Below are 21,941 nucleotides of genomic sequence, written 5' to 3'. Positions count from 1 at the left end.
GGGGATCCTCTCCGTACCCATAGTGAAAGCCCCATACCTTATAGCCCCCTCATACCCCATAGGATACTCGCATACCCTATAGGGTCCCCCCATCCTATAGGGTATGCCCCATCCCACAGGGAACCCCCTCACCCCGTAGGGACCCTCCCACACCCTATAGGGTCCCCCCATACTCTATAGGGTCCCCCTCCACCCCATAGGGCTCCCCCCTAACCCCATAGGGCTCCCCCCCACCGTATAGGCTCCCCACACACTCCATAGGGCACCCCCAATACCCCATAGGGTCCCCTCCCAATTCCCATAGGGTCCCCTCCCAATCCTTAGGGACCCCCCCACACCCCATAGGGGACCCCCATATGCCATAGGGTCCCCACGCACTCTATAGGGCCTCCCCCCCCACATCCCGTAGGGATCTCCCATATCCTATAGGGCCCCTCCCACCCCATAGGGCCCCCCCACATCCTATAGGGCCCCTCCCACCCCATAGGGTCCCCCCCCACATCCCATAGGGCCCCTCCCACCCCATAGGGCCCCCCCCACCCCATAGGGCCGCCCCACACCCTATAGGGCCGCCCCATAGAAACCCCACCCCTCCCACCCCATAGGGGTCCCCCCCCTTAGAGACACCCCTCCCACCCCCCTTTAGGGCCCCGCCCACCCCCTTTAGGGCCCCGCCCACTTCCCGGGGCCCCGCCCAGCCCCCGCGCTGCCCTCTCGCGCCCCCTGGCGGCGGCGGGCGGCGCAGCGGCGGCTCCGCACCTGCCGGGACCCGGCGGCGCCGTTCGGGAGGGTTCGGCTCCGCTCGGCTCCGCTCGGCCCGGTTCGGCGCCGCTCGGCGCCGCTCGGGCGAGTTCGGCTCGGCTCGTGCCCGCTCGGCCCGGTTCGGCGCCGTTCGGGAAGATTCGGCGGCGCTCGGGAAGGTTCGGTGCCTCTCGGGAAGGTTCGGCCCGGTTCGGCGGCGCTCGGGAAGGTCCGGCCCGGTTCGGCAGCTCTCGGGAAGGTTCGGCCCGGTTCGGCGGCGCTCGGGAAGGTTCGTCCCGGTTCGGCGGCGCTCGGGAAGGTCCGGCCCGGTTCGGCAGCTCTCGGGAAGGTTCGGCCCGGTTCGGCGGCGCTCGGGAAGGTTCGGCCCGGTTCGGCTCCTCTCGGGAAGGTCCGGCCCGGTTCGGCGGCGCTCGGCCCGGCTCGGCCCGGCTCGGTACGGCAGGTGAGCGCGGCCCCGGCGGGGGAACCGGGGCGTCCGGGGCGGGGGGGCAGGACTGGGGGGGGCAGGTCTGGGGGGGCAGTTTTGAAGGGGGCAGGTCTGGGGGGGGGCAGGTTGGGGGGCAGGACTGGGCTGGCAATTTGGGGGGGGCAGGTCTGGGGGGGTCTTTTGGGGGGGCAGGTTTGGGGGTGCAGGACTGGAGGGTGCCATTTTGGGGGGCAGGTTTGAAGGGGGGAGGTTTTGGGGGGCAGTTTGGGGGGGCAGGTTCGGTGGGGGGGGCCCAAGACTTTGCCCCTGGCAGATCCGGGGGTGCAGGGGCAAGTCAGGGGGGCTGCTCCCTCCCCGGTGCAGTTTTGGGGGTAGCAGGGGCAGTTATGGGGGTGCTGGGGGCAGTTTTGGGGGTGCCTGGGGCACTTTGTGGGCGCCGGCGGCAGAGCTGGGGGTGACAAGGCCGTTTTGGGGTGCTGGGGGCAGATTTGGGGGTGCTGGGGGCACTTTGGGAGTCCTGGGGGCAGATCTGGGGGTGCTGAGGATGATTTTGGAGGTGCTGGGGGCAGTTTGGGGGCAATAGGGCAGTTTGGGGGTGACAGAGGCAGTCTGGGGGCCCTGGGGGCAGATTTGGGGGTGTTCAGAGCAGCTTGGGGGTCCCAGGGGCACATTTGGGGGTCCCAGGGGCAGTTTGGGGGTCCTGGAGGTGATTTGGGGGTCCCAGAGGCAGTTTGGGGGGTCTTGGGGTCAGATTTGGGGGTGTTTAGGGCAGATTTGGGGGTCCCGGGGGCAATTTGGGGGTCCTGGAGGCAATTTTGGACTCCCAGGGCAGTTTGGGGGGGTGTTGGAGGCAGAATGGGGGTGTTCAGGGCAGTTTAGGGGTCTCAGAGCAGATTTGGGTGTCCAGGGGGCTGTTTGGGGGTCCCAGGGGCAATTTGGGGGTCCCAGGGGCAGTTTTGGGGTCCTGGGGGCAGATTTAGGGGTACTTAGGGCAGATTTGGGGGTTCCAGGGCAATTTGGGGGGTGTTGGGGGCAGATTTGGGGGTGTTCAGGGCAGTTTGGGAGCCCTAGGGGCAGATTTGGGTGTCCAGGGGGCTGTTTTGGGGTGCTTGGGTCAGGTTTGGGGGTCCCAGGGGCAGTTTGGGGGTGCCAGGGGCAATTTTGGGGTCCTGGGAGCAGTTTGGGGCTGATTTTGGGAGTGCCAGGGGGGTGGTTTGGGGGTGTCAGGGGCAGTTTGGGGGTTCTGGAGGCAATTTTGGGGTCCCAGGGGCAGTTTTGGTAGTCTTGGGGGCAGATTTGGGGGTTCCGGGGCAATTTGGGGGGTGTTGGGGGCAGATTTGGGGGTGTTCAGGGCAGTTTGGGAGTCCTAGAGGCAGATTTGGGTGTCCAGGGGGCTGTTTTGGGGTGCTTGGGGCAGACTTGGGGGTCCCAGGCTCAGGTTTGGGGGTCCCAGGGGCAGTTTGGGAGTCCTGGAGGCAATTTTGGGGTCCTGGGGGCAGATTTGGGGATTTTCATGGCAATTTTGGGGGTCCAGGGGGCAATTTTGGGGGTCCTGGGGGCAGTTTGGGTGTCCAGGGGGCAGTTTGGGGGTTCTGGGAGCAGATTTGGGGATTTTCATGGCAATTTGGGGGTCCTGGGGGCAGATTTGGGGTCTTGGAGGCAATTTTGGGGTCCCAGGGGCAGTTTGGAAGTCCTAGGGGCAGATTTGGGTGTCCAGGGGGCAGTTTGGGGTCCCCAGGGGCAATTTGGGGGTCCTGGGGTGCATCCGACCCCCCCACTCTCCCCCAGGGCCGCCCCCCCCCCGCCCCCGCATGGCCCCCGTGCGAGCCGGCGGCCCCCTCGCACCCGCGCCGCCCCCCCCCGGGCACCGCTGAGCCCCGGCACCCGCTGAGCCGGTAGGTGCCTCGCACGAGGGGGGCGGGGCCTCGCAGGAGGGGGCGGGGCCTTGCACGAGGGGGCGGGGCCTTGCACGAGGAGGCGGGGCCTTGCACGGGGACGCATGGCCTCGCGTGCGGGCGTGGGTGGGGGGGTCGCACAAGCGTTGCGGCGGCAGTCGTGCGAGGGGGGGGGACACGCGCGCGAGCTGCTGCCCGTGTGGGTGCGCCGGGGCGCGGTTGTGCGCGCGGCTGTGATTCGAGCCGGGGGCACAATCGTGTGTGTGTGTGCGTGCGCGGCTGTGGACGGGGCCACGTGCGGAACCGCGGCCGCGTGCACGACCGCGAGCGCAACCCCGTGCACGACGGCGCTTGCAGCCACATGCACGACGACAAGTGCAACCATGTGCACAGCAGCGAGCACAACCCCGTGCACGACTGCGCATGCACAACCGCGAGCACAACCCCGTGCACGACTGTGCATGCACCCACGTGCACGACCACGAGCGCAACCCATGCACAACTGTGTATGCACGACCACGAGCGCAACCCGTGCACGACTGTGCTTGCACAACCGTGAGCGCAACCCCATGCACGACTGCATGCACACTTGCGCGACCGTGAGCGCAACCCCATGCACGACTGTGCATGCACAACCATGAGCGCAACCCCATGCACAACTGCACACGCACAACCGCAAGCACAACCCCATGCACGACTGCACGCACACGTGCATGCCTGCAAGTGCAACCACGTGCATGACGGTGCACACACAACCGCAAGCACAACCCCGTGCACGACTGCGCATGCACAACCGCGAGCACAACCCCGTGCACGACTGCATGCACACGTGCACGACCACGAGCGCAACCCCGTGCACGACTGCGCACAGCGCAACCGCGGGCGCAACCGCGTGCCCGACGGTGCACGCACAACCGCGGGCGCCCCCACCCCGTGCTCGCCCCGCCGGCGGGTGCTGAGCGGCGGTGGGTGCCGGCAGGCGGCGGGGCGCCATGTCGGGCGACTACGAGGAGGACGTGTGCCGCAGCGCCCTGACGCTGGTGCAGGAGCTGTGCTTCTCGCTGCGCGCCCTCGAGCGCCACGAGAAGTGCCTGGAGTTCACCGACCTGCTGCGCAACCGCGGCCACCCCCGGCCCTCCGACGCCGGTGAGCACCCCCGGGGTCCCCGTCCTTCCCGGGGGTGGTGGGTGCTCGTCCCCTCCAATTTGGGGACCTCTGAAGGTGGTGGGTGCTCATCTCCCCCAGCTTGGGGACCTCTGAAGGTGGTGGGTACTCAGGGTGACCCATTTGGGGACCTCTGAAGGTGGTGGGATGCTCATGCCCTCAATTTGGGGACCTCTGAAGGTGGTGGGTGCTCATGTCCCCCAGTTTGGGGATCTCTGAAGGTGGTGGGTGCTCGTGTCCCCCAGCTTGGGGACCTCTGAAGGTGGTGGGATGCTCATGCCCTCAATTTGGGGACCTCTGAAAGTGGTGGGTGCTCATGTCCCCCAGTTTGGGGATCTCTGAAGGTGGTGGGTGCTCATGTCCCCCAGTTTGGGGATCTCTGAAGGTGGTGGGTGCTCGTGTCCCTCCGGTTTGGGGACCTCTGAAGGTGGTGGGTGCTCGTGTCCCCCAGCTTGGGGACCTCTGAAGGTGGTGGGTGCTCGTGTCCCTCCAGTTTGGGGACCTCTGAAGGTGGTGGGTGCTCGTGTCCCTCCAGTTTGGGGATCTCTGGAGGTGGTGGGTGCTCGTGTCCCTCCAGTTTGGGGATCTCTGAAGGTGGTGGGTGCTCATGTCCCTCCAGTTTGGGGACCTCTGAAGGTGGTGGGTGCTCGTGTCCCTCTAATTTGGGGACCTCTGAAGGTGGTGGGTGCTCGTGTCCCTCCAGTTTGGGGACCTCTGAAGGTGGTGGGTGCTCGTGTCCCTCCAGTTTGGGGACCCCAGGGGGGTGTCGGGGTGCTCGTGCCCCATGTCTGGGGAGCCTGGGGTGGCCCAGGGTGACGGGGAGCTCGTGGCGCCCTGTTTGGGGACCCCGGGAGGGTGACGGGGTGCTCGTGCCCTATGGTTGGGAGCCCCAGTGTGGCTCAGGGCACCCATGTCCCACATCCAGGGACCCCGGGATGGCTTGGGACACCCATGTCCCACATCTGGGATGGCTTGGGGCACCCATGTTGCCCATGTAGGTGCCATGGGGTGACCATAACCCCTACTTGGAGACCTCAGGCTGGCTCGGGACATCCATGTCCCACATCTGGGATGGCTTGGGGCACCCACACCTCACATGTAGGTGCCATGGGGTGACCATAACCCCTATTTGGAGACCTCAGGCTGGCTCAGGGCACCCATGTCCCACGTTGGGTGGCTCAGGGCACCCATGTTGCCCATGTGGGTCCCATGGGGTGACCATAACCCCTGTTTGGAGACCTCAGGCTGGCTCAGGACACCCATGTTGCCCATGTGGGTGCCATGGGGTGACCATAACCTCTATTTGGAGACCTCAGGCTGGCTCAGGGCACCCATGTTGCCCATGCGGGTGCCATGGGGTGACCATAACCCCTATTTGAAGACCTCAGGATGGCTCGGGACACCCATGTCCCACGTTGGGTGGCTCAGGGCACCCATGTTGCCCATGCGGGTGCCATGGGGTGACCATAACCTCTATTTGGAGACCTCAGGCTGGCTCAGGGCACCCATGTTGCCCATGCGGGTGCCATGGGGTGACCATAACCCCTATTTGGAGACCTCAGGATGGCTCGGGGCACCCATGTCCCACGTTGGGTGGCTCAGGGCACCCATGTTGCCCATGTGGGTCCCATGGGGTGACCATAACCCCTACTTGGAGACCTCAGGATGGTTCAGGACACCCATGTCCCACATCCAGGGACCCTCAGCATGGCTCGGGACACCCATGTCCCCCATCTGGGATGGCTTGGGGCACCCATACCTCGCATGTAGGTGCCATGGGGTGACCATAACCCCTATTTGAAGACCTCAGGATGGCTCGGGGCACCCATGTCCCACGTCGGGTGGCTCAGGGCACCCATGTTGCCCATGTGGGTCCCATGGGGTGACCATAACCTCTATTTGGAGACTTCAGGCTGGCTCAGGACACCCATGTTGCCCATGTGGGTGCCATGGGGTGACCATAACCTCTATTTGGAGACCTCAGGCTGGCTCAGGGCACCCATGTCCCACGTTGGGTGGCTCAGGACACCCATGTTGCCCATGTGGGTGCCATGGGGTGACCATAACCCCTATTTGAAGACCTCAGGATGGCTTGGGACACCCATGTCCCACGTTGGGTGGCTCAGGGCACCCGTGTTGTCCCTGTAGGTGCCATGGGGTGACCATAACCCCTACCTGGAGACCTCAGGCTGGCTCGGGACATCCATGTCCCACATCTGGGATGGCTTGGGGCACCCATGTTGCCCATGTAGGTGCCATGGGGTGACCATAACCCCTGTTTGAGGACTCCAGGATGGCTTGGGACATCCATGTCGCCCATGTGGGTGCCATGGGGTGACCACAACCCCTGCTTGGAGACCTCAGGATGGCTCGGGGCACCCATGTCCCACATCTGGGATGGTTTGGGGCACCCATACCTTGCATGTAGGTGTCATGGGGTGACCATAACCTCTATTTGGAGACCTCAGGATGGCTCGGGACACCCATGTCCCACATCTGGGATGGCTTGGGGCACTCATACCTCGCATGTAGGTGCCATGGGGTGACCATAACCTCTATTTGGAGACCCCAGGATGTCTCAGGACTCCCATGTCCCACGTTGGGTGGCTCAGGGCACCCATGCCACCCCACATGGGTGCTGCGGGGTGGCTGGGGAGGGGGAGGAGGAGGAGGACACGGTGCCATCCTCCCCGTGTCCCCCCTCCCGCAGACATCTCGGTGAGCCTGCTCTCGGTGATCGTCACCTTCTGCGGCATCGTGCTGCTGGGCGTCTCGCTCTTCGTCTCCTGGAAGCTCTGCTGGGTGCCCTGGCGCGACAAGGGGGTGCCGGGGGCCGCCCCCCGCAAAGAGCCGCCCCACGGCGCCCCGGGACCTTTCGGAGAGCTGCTGCCGGAAGCGGGAGCCCCCTCGCCCGAACGCGCCTACCTGGACATGGGCGCCCGGCCCGAGGCGCCGCTGCGGCCCAGCTTGACGTCGCCCGAGCTGCCGCCGGAGAAGGAGGCCGGAGCCGGAGCGTTGCCCAGCGCCCTGTCGCAGCAGCCCCTGGGTGCCCCGCCGCCCGCCGCCCCCACCCCCAGGTGGGTGACCGAGCTCCCCACCACCCCGGGGGGACGGGGACCGCGTGGGGACGGCGTGGGGATGGGATGGGATGGGGATGGAGACAGCACGGGGACAAGGATGAGGACGGGGACGGTGATGGCATGGGGACAACGTGGGGATGGGATGGGATGGGGATGGAGACACATGGGGACAAGGATGAGGATGGGGACGGTGATGGCATGGGGACAACGTGGGGATGGGGATGCAATGGGGATGACATGGGGATGGAGACAGCATGGGGACAAGGATGAGGACAGGGACAGTCATGGCATGGGGACAACATGAGGATGGGGATGCAATGGGGACTGCACAGGGATGGGATGGGGACAGCATGGGAATGGGGACACATTGGGGCAAGGATGAGGACAGTGATGGCATGGGGACAGCATGGGGATGGGGTGGGGACAGGGACAGGATGGGGATGGCATGGGGATGGGGACATCATGGGGACAAGGACAAGGATGGGATGGGGATGCGACAGGGACAGCATGGGGATGGGAACGGGATGGGGATGCAATGGGGACAAGGATGAGGACGGGGACGGTGATGGCATGGGGACAACGTGGGGATGGGGATGCAATGGGGACGACATGGGGATGGGGTGGGATGGGGATGGAGACGCATGGGGACAAGGATGAGGACGGGGCAGTGATGGCATGGGGACAACGTGGGGATGGGGATGACATGGGGATGACATGGGGACGGAGACAGCACGGGGACAAGGATGAGGATGGGGACGGTGATGGCATGGGGACAACGTGGGGATGGGGATGCAATGGGGACGACATGGGGATGGGGTGGGATGGGATGGGGATGGAGACACATGGGGACAAGGATGAAGACAGGGACGGTGATGGCATGGGGACAACATGGGGATGGGGATGCAATGGGGACGACATGGGGACGGAGACAGCACGGGGACAAGGATGAGGACAGGGACAGTCATGGCATGGGGACAACGTGGGGATGGGGATGCAATGGGGACTGTACTGGGATGGGATGGGGACAGCATGGGAATGGGGACACATTGGGACAGGGATGAGGACAGTGATGGCATGGGGACAGCATGGGGATGGGGTGGGGACAGGGACAGGATGGGGATGGCATGGGGATGGGGACATCATGGGGACAAGGACAAGGATGGGATGGGGATGCGACAGGGACAGCATGGGGATGGGAACGGGATGGGGATGCAATGGGGACAAGGATGAGGACAGGGACGGTGATGGCATGGGGACAACGTGGGGATGGGGATGCAATGGGGACTGCGTTGGGATGGGATGGGATGGGGATGGAGACACATGGGGACAAGGATGAGGATGGGGACAGTGATGGCATGGGGACAACATGGGGATGGCATGGGGATGGGAACAGCATGGGGACAAGGATGAGGACAGGTCAGGGATGGGGACAGCATGGGGACAAGGACAGGGACAGGGATGGGATGCGGATGAAATGGGGACCACATGGGGATGGGGACAGGATGGGGATGGAGAAAGCACAGGGACATGGATGAGGACAGGGACAGTGATGGCATGGGGACAGGATGGGATGGGGGACAGCATGGGGACAAGGGTGAGGACAGGGCGGGGATGGGGACAGCATGGGGACAGGGATGGGATGAGATGGGGATGCAACAGGGACAGCATGGGGATGGGGACAGGATGGGATGGCGATGGCAATGGAAACAGCATGGGGACAAGGATGAGGACAGGGCAGGGATGGGGACAGGGTAGGGATGGGGACAGGGATGATGTGGGGATGGGAATGGCTTGGGGACAGGGATGGGGATGGGACAGGGGCACAGCATGGCGTCAGCACAGGGAGGGGGATGGCACGGGGACCGGATGGGGACATCAGCGGTGCAGGGACGGGATGGGACGAGGACAGGGATGGGACAGGGATGGGATGACGTGGCCACGGGGATGGTGTGGGGTGACGTGTTGACCGGACTGGGGCGGCCACGGGGACCTGGGTGGGCATGAGGACGTGATCCCGTGTGCGTGGGGCTGTGGGTGACACCGGGATCTAGGCCACCGGTGACACTGAGATCTCCACTCAAGGCCATGGGTGACACCGGGATGGGGACCATGGGTGACACCAGGATCATGTGACTGTGGGTGACACCAGGATCACGAGACTGTGGGTGACACCAGGATCATGAGACCATGAGTGACACCAGGATCATGGGGCCGTGGGTGACACCAGGACTGGGGCTGTGGATGACAGCAGGATCATGAGACTATGAGTAACACCAGGATCACAGGACCATGGGTGACACCAGGATGGCTGTGGGTGACACCAGGATGGGGGCCATGAGTGACACCAGGATGGGGGCTGTGGGCAACACCAGGATCACGAGACCATGGGTGACACCAGGATCATAGAACCATGGGTGACACCAGGATTGGGATTGTGGGTGACACCAGGATCACGAGACCGTGGGTGACACCAGGATCACGGGACCATGGGTGACACCAGGATCATGGGACTGTGGGTGACACCTTGATCATGGGACCATGGGTGACACCAGGACTGGGACTGTGGGTGACACCTAGATCACAAGACCATGAGTGACACCAGGATGGGGGCTGTGGGTGACACCTAGATCATGGGACCATGAGTGACACCAGGATCATGAGACCATGAGTGACACTAGGATGGGGGCTGTTGGTGACACCAGGTTCACAAGACCATGAGTGACACCAGGATTGGAGCTGTGGGCGACACCAGGATGGGAATCATGGGTGACACCAGGATCACGAGACCATGGGTGACACCAAGATTGGGGCTGTGGGTGACACCAGGATGGGGATTGTGGGTGACACCAGGATCACGAGACCATGGGTGACACCAGGATTGGGGCTGTGGGCGACACCAGGATCACGAGACCATGGGCGACACCAGGATGGGGACCACGGGTGACACCAGGATCACGAGACCACGGGTGCCCCCAGGATGGGGCCCGTGGGCACCACCCCCACCGCCTCCCCCCCCCCCACTTCGCCCTCCCCGCAGGTACAACCCGCGTCCCGCCGCCCCTCAACCTCCCAGCCCGGATTCGGCCCTCCACGGCGGCGGCGGCGGCGGTGGCGGCGTCCCCCCTTCCGGAAGCGAGGACAAAGCCGAGCAGGTCACCAGCATCGGGCAGATCAAGCCGGAGCTCTACCAACCGGGCGAGACGGAGGCGCGGGCGGGCGCTGGGACGCCCTGCGGCCGCTTGAGCTTCGCCGTCCGCTACGCCTACGGCTCGGAGCAGCTGGTGGTGCGCATCCTGCGCGCCTTGGACCTGCCGGCCAAGGACGCCAACGGCTTCTCCGACCCTTACGTCAAGATGTACCTGCTGCCCGACCGCAAGAAGAAGTTCCAGACCAAGGTGCACCGCAAGACCCTCAACCCCGTCTTCGACGAGACCTTCAGCTTCGGCGTGCCCTTCGCCGAGCTGCCCGCCCGCCGCCTCCACTTCAGCGTCTACGACTTCGACCGCTTCTCCCGGCACGACCTCATCGGCCAGGTGGTGCTCGACAACCTGCTGGAGGCGGCCGAGCGCGACGCCGAGACGCCCATCTGGAGGGACATCCTGGAGGCCACCGCGGTGAGCTCCTGCCGCCGGGGCCGGGGCCGCTCTGCTCGCAGAGCCGATGCTGCTCGCCGCGCCGGTTGCTGGCTCCGGTTGCGGTTCTGCATTTGGCTCCGTCTGCAGCTCCATTTTCGGCTCCGTTTTTGGTTCCATTTGTGGCTCCGGTTGTGGCTCCGGTTGCGTTTCTGGATTCGGCTCCATGTGCGGCTCCGTTTCGGCTCCGTTTGCAGCTCTGGTTGCAGCTCCGGTTGCAGATCCAGTTGCATTTCTGGATTCGGCTCCATTTTCAGCTCCATTTTCAGCTCCATTTTTTGCTCCAGTTGTGGCTCCGGTTGCAGATCCGGTTGCACTTCTGGTTTCAGCTCCATTTTCGGCTCCATTTTGGCTCCATTTGCAGCTCCGTTTGTGGCTCTGGTTGCAGCTCCGGTTGCATTTCTGGATTCAGCTCCATTTTCAGCTCCATTTTCAGCTCCATTTTCGGTTCCATTTGTGGCTCCAGTTGCATTTCTGGATTTGGCTCCATCTGCAGCTCCATTTTCAGCTCCATTTCGGCTCCGTTTGCAGCTCTGGTTGCAGCTCCGGTTGAGGCTCCAGTTGCATTTCTGGTTTCAGCTCCATTTGCAGCTCCATTTGCAGCTCCATTTTTGGCTCCATTTGCAGCTCCGGTTGCGGCTCCGGTTGCAGATCTGGTTGTATTTCTGGATTTGGCTCCATTTTTGGCTCCATTTCGGCTCCATTTGTGGCTCCAGTTCCGGCTCTGGTAGCTGTTCCGGTTGCATTTCTGGATTCGGCTCCATTTGCAGCTCCATTTCTGCTCCATTTGCAGCTCCGGTTGCAGATCCAGTTGCATTTCTGGATTCAGCTCCATTTGCGGCTCCATTTCAGCTCCATTTTGGCTCCATTTGCAGCTCCGGTTGCATTTCTGGATTTGGCTCCATCTTCAGCTCCATTTTCAGCTCCAGTTGCGGCTCCGGTTGCATTTCTGGATTGGGCTCTATTTGCAGCTCCATTTCGGCTCCATTTGTGGCTCCGGTTGCAGATCCAGTTGCATTTCTGGATTTGGCTCCATTTCAGCTCCATTTTGGCTCCATTTGTGGCTCCAGTTCCAGCTCTGATTGCTGCTCTGGTTGCATTTCTGGATTTGGCTCCATTTCTGCTCCAGTTGCAGATCCAGTTGCAGATCCAGTTGCATTTCTGGATTCAGCTCCATTTTCAGCTCCATTTTCAGCTCCATTTTTTGCTCCAGTTGTGGCTCCGGTTGCAGATCCGGTTGCATTTCTGGATTCAGCTCCATTTTCAGCTCCAATTTTGGCTCCATTTGTGGTTCCGGTTGCAGCTCCAGTTGCACTTCTGGATTCGGCTCCATTTTCAGCTCCATTTTCAGCTCCATTTCGGCTCCAGTTGCAGCTCCGGTTGCAGATCCAATTGCAATTCTGGTTTCGGCTCTGTCTGCGGCTCCAGTTTCGGCTCTGGTTGCTGCTCCGATTGCATTTCTGGATTCAGCTCCATTTGCAGCTCCAGTTTTGGCTCCGGTTGCATTTCTGGTTTCGGCTCCTCCTGTGGCTCCATTTTCAGCTCCATTTTCGGCTCCATTTGTTGCTCCAATTGCAGATCCATTTGCAATTCTGGTTTCGGCTCCGTCTGCGGCTCCGGTTTCTGCTCCATTTGCTGCTCCGATTTTGCCTCCATTTGGCTCCGGTTGCAGATCCAGTGATGATTCTGGTTTCGGCTCCGGTTGCAGATCCATTTGCGGCTCCGGTTTCGGCTACATTTGCAGCTCCAGTTTTGGCTCCGTTTGCTCCTCCGTTTGCTGCTCCAGTTGCAGATCCGTTTGCAATTCCGGTTTCGGTCCTAGTTGCGGCTCCGTTTGCGGCTCCGTTTGCGGTTGTGGTTTCGGCTCCATCCGTGGTTCCGGTTTCGGCTCCGGTTTTGGCTCTTTGCGGCTCCGTTCGGGGTCCTGGTCATGGCTCTGCTTTCACCCCGGTTTCACCCCAATTTCACCCCGGTTTCACCCCGGTTTCACTCTGGTTTCATCCCTGTTTTCACCCTGGTTTCATGCCTGGTTTCACTCCGGTTTCACTCCAGTTTCATCTCTGGTTTCACCCCGGTTTCACCCCGGTTTCACCCCAGTTTCATCCCCATTTTCACCCCGGTTTCACCCCGGTTTCACCCTGGTTTCACCCCAGGTTCTCACTGGTTTCAGCGCAGTTTCACTCCAGTTTCACTCCAGTTTCACCCCGGTTTCATCCCCAGTGTCATCCCTGGTGTCACCCCCAGTTTCCTGGTTCCACCCCAGTTTCACCCTGGTTTCTCCCCAGTTTCCCCCTGGTTTCACCTCAGTTTCTCACTGGTTTCACTCCAGTTTCACCCCAGTTTCTCACCAGTTTCCCCCTGGTTTCACCCCAGTTTCTCACTGGTTTCACTCCAGTTTCACCCCAGTTTCTCACCAGTTTCCCCCTGGTTTCACCCCAGTTTCTCACTGGTTTCACTCCAGTTTCACCCCAGTTTCTCACCAGTTTCTCAGTGGTTTCACCCCAGCTTCTCACCAGTTTCACCCCAGTTCAACCCAGTTTCTCAGTGGTTTCACCCCAATTTCACCCCAGTTCCACCCCAGTTTCTCAGTGGTTTCACCCCAGTTCCACCCCAGTTCCACCCCAGTTTCTCAGTGGTTTCACCCCAATTTCACCCCAGTTCCACCCCAGTTTCTCAGTGGTTTCACCCCAGTTCCACCCCAGTTCCACCCCAGTTTCTCAGTGGTTTCACCCCAATTTCACCCCAGTTCCACCCCAGTTTCTCAGTGGTTTCACCCCAGTTCCACCCCAGTTCCACCCCAGTTTCTCAGTGGTTTCACCCCAATTTCACCCCAGTTCCACCCCAGTTTCTCACTGGTTCCACCCCAGTTCCACCCCAGTTCCACCCCAGTTTCTCACTGGTTCCACCCCAGTTTCTCCCCAGTTTCTCCCCAGTTTCTCACCGGTTCCACCCCAGTTCCACCCCAGTTCCACCCCAGTTTCTCACTGGTTTCACCCCAGTTCCCCCCAGTCTCAGGGGCTCTGGGGGAAGCTGCCCTTGGTCCCACCAGGGTTGAGGCTCCCCAGATACCTCCTGCCCCCCGGCGCCCCCTGACCCCCCCAGGTGCCCCCTGACCCCCGTGACCCCCCCAGGTGCCCCCTGACCCCCGTGACCCCCCCGGTGCCCCCCGACCACCCCGGTGGCCCTGACGGCTGCCCCGTCCCCAGGAGAAGGCCGACCTGGGCGAGGTGAACTTCTCCCTGTGCTACCTGCCCACGGCCGGGCGCCTCACCGTGACCATCATCCGGGCGTCCAACCTGCGCGCCATGGACCTCACCGGCTACTCGGGTCAGTGCGGGGACTGGGGACACGTGGGGACATGGGGGGACATGGAGGGACATGTGGGACATGGGGGGACATGGAGGGACATGGGGGGACATGAGGGACATGGAGGGACACAGGGGACACGGGGGACATGGAGGGACATGGGGGGACATGAGGGACATGGAGGGACACAGGGGACACGGGGGACATGGAGGGACATGGGGGGACATGGAGGGACATGGAGGGACATGGGGGGACATGGAGGACATGGGGGGACATGGGGGGACATGGGGGGACATGGAGGGACATGGAGGGACATGGAGGGACACGGGGGGACATGGAGGGACACGGGGGGACATGGGGGACATGGGGGACATGGAGGACATGGGGGACATGGGGGACATGGGGGGACATGGGGGGACATGGAGGGACATGGAAGGACATGGAAGGACATGGAAGGACATGGAGGGACATGGAGGGACATGGAAGGACATGGAGGGACATGGAGGGACATGGGGGACATGGAGGGACATGGAGGGACATGGGGGGACATGGGGGACATGGAGGACATGGGGGACATGGGGGACATGGGGGGACATGGGGGGACATGGGGGACATGGAGGGACATGGGGGGACAGGGGGGACATGGGGGACATGGGGGACATGGAGGGACATGGAGGGACATGGGGGACATGGAGGGACATGGGGGGACATGGAGGGACATGGAGGGACATGGGGGACATGGGGGGACATGGAGGGACATGGAGGGACATGGAGGGACATGGAGGGACATGGGGGACATGGAGGGACATGGGGGGACATGGAGGGACATGGAAGGACATGGAGGGACATGGGGGGACATGGGGGGACATGGGGGGACATGGGGGGACATGGGGGGACATGAGGGACATGGGGGGACATGGAGGGACATGGGGGGACATGGGGGGACATGGGGGGACATGAGGGACATGGGGGGGACATGGGGGGACATGAGGGACATGGGGGGACATGGGGGGACATGGGGGGACATGGGGGGACATGAGGGACATGGGGGGACATGGGGGGACATGGGACATGGAGGGACATGGGGGGACGGGGGGACATGAGGGACATGGGGGGACATGGGGGGACATGGGGGGACATGGAGGGACATGGAGGGACATGGGGGGACATGAGGGGACATGGGGGGACATGGAGGGACATGGGGGGACATGGGGGGACATGAGGGACATGGGGGGACATGAGGGACATGGGGGGACATGGAGGGACATGGAGGGACATGGAGGGACATGGGGGGACATGGGGGGACATGGGGGGACATGAGGGACATGGGGGGACATGGAGGGACATGGGGGGACATGAGGGACATGGAGGGACATGGGGGGACATGGGGGGACATGGGGGGACATGAGGGACGTGGGGGGACATGGAGGGACATGGAGGGACATGGGGGGACATGAGGGACATGGGGGGACATGGAGGGACATGGGGGGACATGAGGGACATGGGGGGACATGGGGGGACATGAGGGACATGGGGGACATGGAGGGACATGGGGGGACATGGGGGGACATGGGGGGACATGAGGGACATGGGGGGACATGGAGGGACATGGGGGGACATGGGGGGACATGGGGGGACATGAGGGACATGGGGGGACATGGAGGGACATGGGGGGACATGGGGGGACATGGGGGGACATGAGGGACGTGGGGGGACATGGAGGGACATGGACATGGGGGGACATGAGGGACATGGGGGGACATGGAGGGACATGGAGGGACATGGAGGGACATGGGGGGACATGGGGGGACATGGGGGGACATGAGGGACATGGGGGGACATGGAGGGACATGGAGGGACATGGGGGGACATGGACATGGGGGGACATGGGGGGACATGAGGGACATGGGGGGACATGGAGGGTCATGGGGGGACATGAGGGACATGGGGGGACATGGAGGGACATGGGGGGACATGGGGGGACATGAGGGACGTGGGGGGACATGGAGGGACATGGAGGGACATGGGGGGACATGAGGGACATGGGGGGACATGGAGGGACATGGAGGGACATGGGGGACATGGGGGACATGGAGGGACACAGGGGACATGGGGGGACATGGGGGGACATGAGGGACATGGGGGGCCATGGGGGACATGGAGGGACATGGAGGGACATGGAGGGACATGGGGGACATGGAGGGACATGGAGGGACATGGGGGACATGGGGGGGACATGGAGGAACATGGAGGGACATGGGGGACATGGGGGGACATGGAAGGACATGGAGGGACATGGGGGGACATGGAGGACATGGAGGAACATGGAGGCACATGGAGGGACATGGAGGAACATGGAGGGACACGGGGGACATGGAGGGACACAGGGGACACGGGGGACATGAGGGACATGGAAGGACATGGGGGGACATGAGGGACATGGAGGGACATGGGGGACATGGAGGGACATGGAGGTTCTTGGAGGTTCACGGAGGTTCATGGTGGGACATGAGGGACATGGAGGAGCATGGAGAACATGGGGAACATGGAGGTTCACAGAGGTCCATGGAGGGACACGGAGGGACCTGCGAGGTCCATCCGTGCACCCAGGGAGGAGGAGGAGGAGGAGGAGGGCGGGGGTGGGGGTGGTGGGGGGGGTCCCCACGTGCCACCGCGCCGGCGGCCGCCGCAGACCCCTACGTGAAGGCCTCGCTGATGGCCGAGGGCCGGCGCCTGAAGAAGCGCAAGACGTCCATCAAGAAGAACACGCTGAACCCCAGCTACAACGAGGCGCTGGTGTTCGACGTGCCCCACGCCAGCGTGCACAGCGTCAGCCTCACCATCGCCGTGCTCGACTACGACTGGTGAGACCCCCACCCGTGGGTGTCCCCCCCCACCCGTGGGTGCTCCCTGCCCGGCGGTGGCCTGGCGTGGAGGAACCTCCACCACCCGCCCGGACGCCTGGGTCCCTAGAGCGTGAGGGTGTCTTTGGCCCGGATGTCTGGGTTCCTGGGGTGGAGGTGGCACCCGGACACCTGGGTCCTGGGATGGAGGTGTCACCCAGACACCTGGGTCCTGGGATGGAGGTGGCACCTGGACGCCTGGGTCCCCGGGATGGAGGTGGCACCCGGACGCCTGGGTCCCCTATTTGGGTGCCCCCCGGACGCCTGGGTCCTGGGATGGAGGTGGCACCTGGACGCCTGGGTCCTGGGATGGAGGTGTCACCCAGACACCTGGGTCCTGGGATGGAGGTGGCACCTGGACGCCTGGGTCCCCGGGATGGAGGTGGCACCCGGACGCCTGGGTCCCCTATTTGGGTGCCCCCCGGACGCCTGGGTCCTGGGATGGAGGTGGCACCTGGACGCCTGGGTCCTGGGATGGAGGTGTCACCCAGACACCTGGGTCCTGGGATGGAGGTGGCACCTGGACGCCTGGGTCCCCGGGATGGAGGTGGCACCCGGACGCCTGGGTCCCCTATTTGGGTGCCCCCCGGACGCCTGGGTCCTGGGATGGAGGTGGCACCTGGACGCCTGGGTCCCCGGGATGGAGGTGTCACCCGGACGCCTGGGTCCCCTATTTGGGTGCTCCCCGGACACCTGGGTCCTGGGATGGAGGTGTCACCCGGACGCCTGGGTCCCCTATTTGGGTGCTCCCCGGACACCTGGGTCCTGGGATGGAGGTGTCACCTGGACGCCTGGGTCTTGGGATGTAGGTGGCACCTGGACACCTTGGTCCCCGGGATGGAGGTGGCACCTGGACGCCTGGGTCCCCTATTTGGGTGCCCCCCGGACACCTGGGTCCCCTGGGATGGAGGTGGCATCCGGACGCCTGGGTCCCCTATTCGGGTGCCCCCTGGACACCTGGGTCCCTGGGATGGAGGTGTCACCCGGACGCCTGGGTCCCCTATTTGGGTGCCCCCTGGACACCTGGGTCCCCTGGGATGGAGGTGGCACCCGGACGCCTGGGTCCCCTATTTTTGGTGCCCCCCGGACGCCTGGGTCCTGGGATGGAGGTGGCACCGGACGCCTGGGTTCCTGGGATGTAGGTGGCACCTGGACGCCTGGGTCCCCTATTTTGGTGCCCCCCGGACGCCTGGGTCCCCTGGGATGGAGGTGGCACCCGGACGCCTGGGTCCCCTATTTGGGTGCTCCCCGGACACCTGGGTCCCCGGGATGGAGGTGGCACCCGGACACCTGGGTCCCCTATTTGGGTGCCCCCCGGACACCTGGGTCCTGGGATGGAGGTGTCACCCGGACGCCTGGGTCCCCTATTTGGGTGCCCCCTGGACACCTGGGTCCCCTGGGATGGAGGTGGCACCCGGACGCCTGGGTCCCCTATTTTGGTGCCCCCCGACGCCTGGGTCCCCTGGGATGGAGGTGGCACCCGGACGCCTGGGTCCCCTATTTGGGTGCCCCCCCGGACACCTGGGTCCCTGGGATGGAGGTGTCACCTGGACGCCTGGGTCCCCTATTTGGGTGCCCCCCGGACACCTGGGTCCTGGGATGGAGGTGTCACCTGGACGCCTGGGTTCCTGGGATGTAGGTGGCACCTGGACACCTTGGTCCCTGGGATGGAGGTGGCACCTGGATTCCTGGGTCCTGGGATGCAGGTGCCCCCCGGACGCCCGGGTCCCTGGGGTGCTGCGGGTGCCGCGGGTGCCGTGGGTGCTGAGGCGCCCTCCTCGCTCCGGCAGCATCGGGCACAACGAGGTGATCGGCATGTGCCGGGTGGGCAGCGACGCCGAGGGGCCGGGCCGCGAGCACTGGGCCGAGATGCTCGCCAACCCCCGCAAGCCCATCGAGCACTGGCACCCGCTCGTCGAGGTGAGCGCCCGTGTCCCCGTCCCCACCCCGTGGCACGCGGGTGACGCGCGTGGGTGACGCCTGGGCGAGCCGTGCAAGCTGCACCCTGTCGTGCAAACGGCGCCGTGCAAGCCGTGCCGTGGTGTGCAAGCTGCGCTGTGCCGTGCAAGCGGTGCGAGCTGCACCCTGGTGTGCAAGCGGTGCAAGCTGCACCGTGGTGTGCAAGCTGCGCTGTGCCGTGCAAGCGGTGCAAGCTGCACTGTGGTGTGCAAGCTGTGCAAGCTGCACCGTGGTGTGCAAGCTGTGCCGTGCAAGCTGCACCCTGTCGTGCAAGCGGTGCAAGCTGCGCCATGGTGTGCAAGCTGTGCCGTGGTGTGCAAGCTGTGCCGTGCAAGCTGCACCCTGTTGTGCGAGCCGTGCAAGCTGCACGATGGTGTGCAAGCTGCGCGGTGGCGTGCAAGCTGCGCCGTGCGAGCTGTGCAGGCTGCACCGTGCTGTGCAAGCTGTGCTGTGCGAGCTGCGCGATGGTGTGCAAGCCGTGCAAGCTGCGCCATGCGAGCTGTGCAGGCTGCGCTGTGGTGTGCAAGACTCACCATGGCGTGCAAGCTGTGCCGTGCAAGCTGCACTGTGGCGTGCAAGCTGTGCAAGCTGCGCCGTGGTGTGCAACCTGTGCTGTGCGAGCCGTGCAAGCTGCACTGTGGTGTGCAAGCCACGCCTTGCCGTGCAAGCTGTGCCGTGCGAGCTGCACCCTGTTGTGCGAGCTGTGCAAGCTGCGCTGTGCTCTGCAAGCTGTGCAGGCTGCGCCGTGGTGTGCAAGCTGCGCCGTGCAAGCTGCACCCTGTCATGCAAGCCGTGCAAGCTGCGCTGTGCCATGCCAGCTGTGCAAGCTGCACCGTCGTGCAAGCTGCGCCGTGGTGTGCAAGCCGTGCAAGCTGCGCTGTGCAAGCTGTGCAAGCTGCGCCGTGCAAGCTGCACCGTGCCGTGCAAGTTGCGCTGTGGTGTGCAAGCTGTGCAAGGTGTGCTGTGCCGTGCAAGCTGTGCCATGGTGTGCGAGCTGTGCCGTGCAAGTTGTGCAGGCTGCGCTGTGGTGTGCAAGCTGTGCAAGCTGCACCCTGTCGTGCGAGCCGTGCAAGCTGCACCATGGTGTGCAAGCTGTGCTGTGCAAGCTGCGCCGTGGTGTGCAAGCTGCGCCGTGGTGTGCAAGCTGTGCCGTGCGAGCCGTGCAAGCCGCACGATGGTGTGCAAGCCGTGCGAGCTGCACCGCGCCGTGCGAGCGGTGCCAGGTGCGCGTGCGAGGGTGTGCGAGGCCCCACGCGAGTGTGCGAGGCCCCACGCGAGCGTGCGAGGCCCCACGCGAGCGTGCAAGGCCCCACACGAGCGTGCAAGGCCCCACGCGAGCGTGCGCCGCCGCAGGAGAAGGCCCTGGGCAGCCTCGTGTCCAAGAAACCGGCCGTGATGGAGCCGGGCTGCGAGTGACGGTGAGCGCCGGGGCACTGGGGGGACTGGGAGGGACTGGGAGGACTGGGGGAACTGGGAGGGACTGGGAGGGGCTGGGGGACACTGGGAGAGACTGGGGGGAACTGGGGGAACTGGTGGCACTGGGAGGGACTGGGGGGACTGGGAGGGTCTTGGGGAACTGGTGGGACTGGGAGGGACTGGGAGATACTGGGAAGGACTGGGGGAACTGGAGGGGTCTGGGGGGACTGGGAGGGACTGGGAAGGACTGGGAAGGACTGAGGGAACTGGAGGGGTCTGGGGGGACTGGGGGAACTGGGAGGGGCTGGGAGATACTGGGGACACTGGGAGATACTGGGGGAACTGGGGGGACTGGAGGGGACTGGGGGGACTGGGAGGAGCTGGGGGGCACTGGGAGAGTCTCGGGGAACTGGTGGGACTGGGAGGGACTGGGGCAACTGGGAGGGACTGGGAGATACTGGGGGGACTGGAGGGAACTGGGAGGGACTGGGGGGCACTGGGAGATACTGGGGGAACTGGTGGCACTGGGAGGGACTGGGGGGCACTGGGAAGAGCTGGAGGGAACTGGGAGGGACTGGGAGATACTGGGGGGACTGGAGGGAACTGGGGGGACCTGGGAGATACTGGGGGAGACTGGGGGGACTGGAGGGAACTGGAAGGGACTGGGGGAACTGGGAGGGCCTGGGAGGGAATGGGGGGCACTGGGACCTGGGGGGGGTTGCTGGGGGGGGGCACTGGGCCATACTGGGCCGTACTGGGCCGAACTGGCCGGTGGCACCCCCCCCCCCCCCCCCCGCAGGCGCCGCCGGCCCGGCCGGGGGGGCCCCGACACCGAAGCCATAGGGACCCCCGGGGCCGCCGGCACCGCGGGACCCCCACTGTGAGCCCGGGCGCCCCCGCCGAGGGCCCAGGCGTCCGGGCGCCCCCCCCCGCCCCCGCCCCTGCCGGCTGAGGAGCCGGGCGTCCGGGCCCCCCCCCCACGACCGAGGGCCCAGGCGTCCGGGTGCCTCCACCGAGGGCCCAGGCATCCGGGACCCCCCCACGACCGAGGGCCCAGGCGTCTGGGTGCCACTGAACGAGGGCCCAGGCGTCCGGGCCCCCCCCCCACAACCGAGGGCCCAGGCGTCCGGGTGCCTCCACCAAGGGCCCAGGCGTCCGGGACCCCCCCACAACCGAGGGCCCAGGCGTCCGGGTGCCTCCACCAAGGGCCCAGGCGTCCGGGACCCCCCCCCACGACCGAGGGCCCAGGCGTCCGGGTGCCTCCACCAAGGGCCCAGGCGTCCGGGACCCCCCCACAACCGAGGGCCCAGGCGTCCGGGTGCCTCCACCAAGGGCCCAGGCGTCCGGGACCCCCCACAACTGAGGGCCCAGGCGTCCGGGCCCCCCCCCCCCCCACT

At 64.6% G+C, this 21,941-nt stretch overlaps 1 protein-coding gene across 1 annotated transcript; it reads left to right on the top strand.

Moving 5' to 3' along the window:
- The first annotated feature begins 3,030 nt into the window (after positions 1-3,030).
- On the top strand, positions 3,031-21,476 carry SYT3 (synaptotagmin 3). The gene is made up of 9 exons (XM_067314369.1): positions 3,031-3,084; positions 4,064-4,230; positions 6,959-7,367; positions 10,366-10,942; positions 14,167-14,287; positions 16,959-17,130; positions 18,960-19,089; positions 20,482-20,546; positions 21,344-21,476. Exons 2-8 carry the CDS (start codon positions 4,077-4,079, stop codon positions 20,542-20,544), a joined length of 1,626 nt encoding a protein of 541 aa, XP_067170470.1. The 5' UTR covers positions 3,031-3,084; positions 4,064-4,076; the 3' UTR covers positions 20,545-20,546; positions 21,344-21,476.
- Positions 21,477-21,941: the final 465 nt, after the last annotated feature.

Source organism: Apteryx mantelli, chromosome 34, assembly GCF_036417845.1.
Source record: "Apteryx mantelli isolate bAptMan1 chromosome 34, bAptMan1.hap1, whole genome shotgun sequence".
In the NCBI taxonomy this organism is placed as follows: domain Eukaryota; kingdom Metazoa; phylum Chordata; class Aves; order Apterygiformes; family Apterygidae; genus Apteryx; species Apteryx mantelli.
The sequence above is the reverse complement of the archived record's forward strand: the minus strand, read 5'-3'. Positions and strand labels throughout refer to the sequence as shown.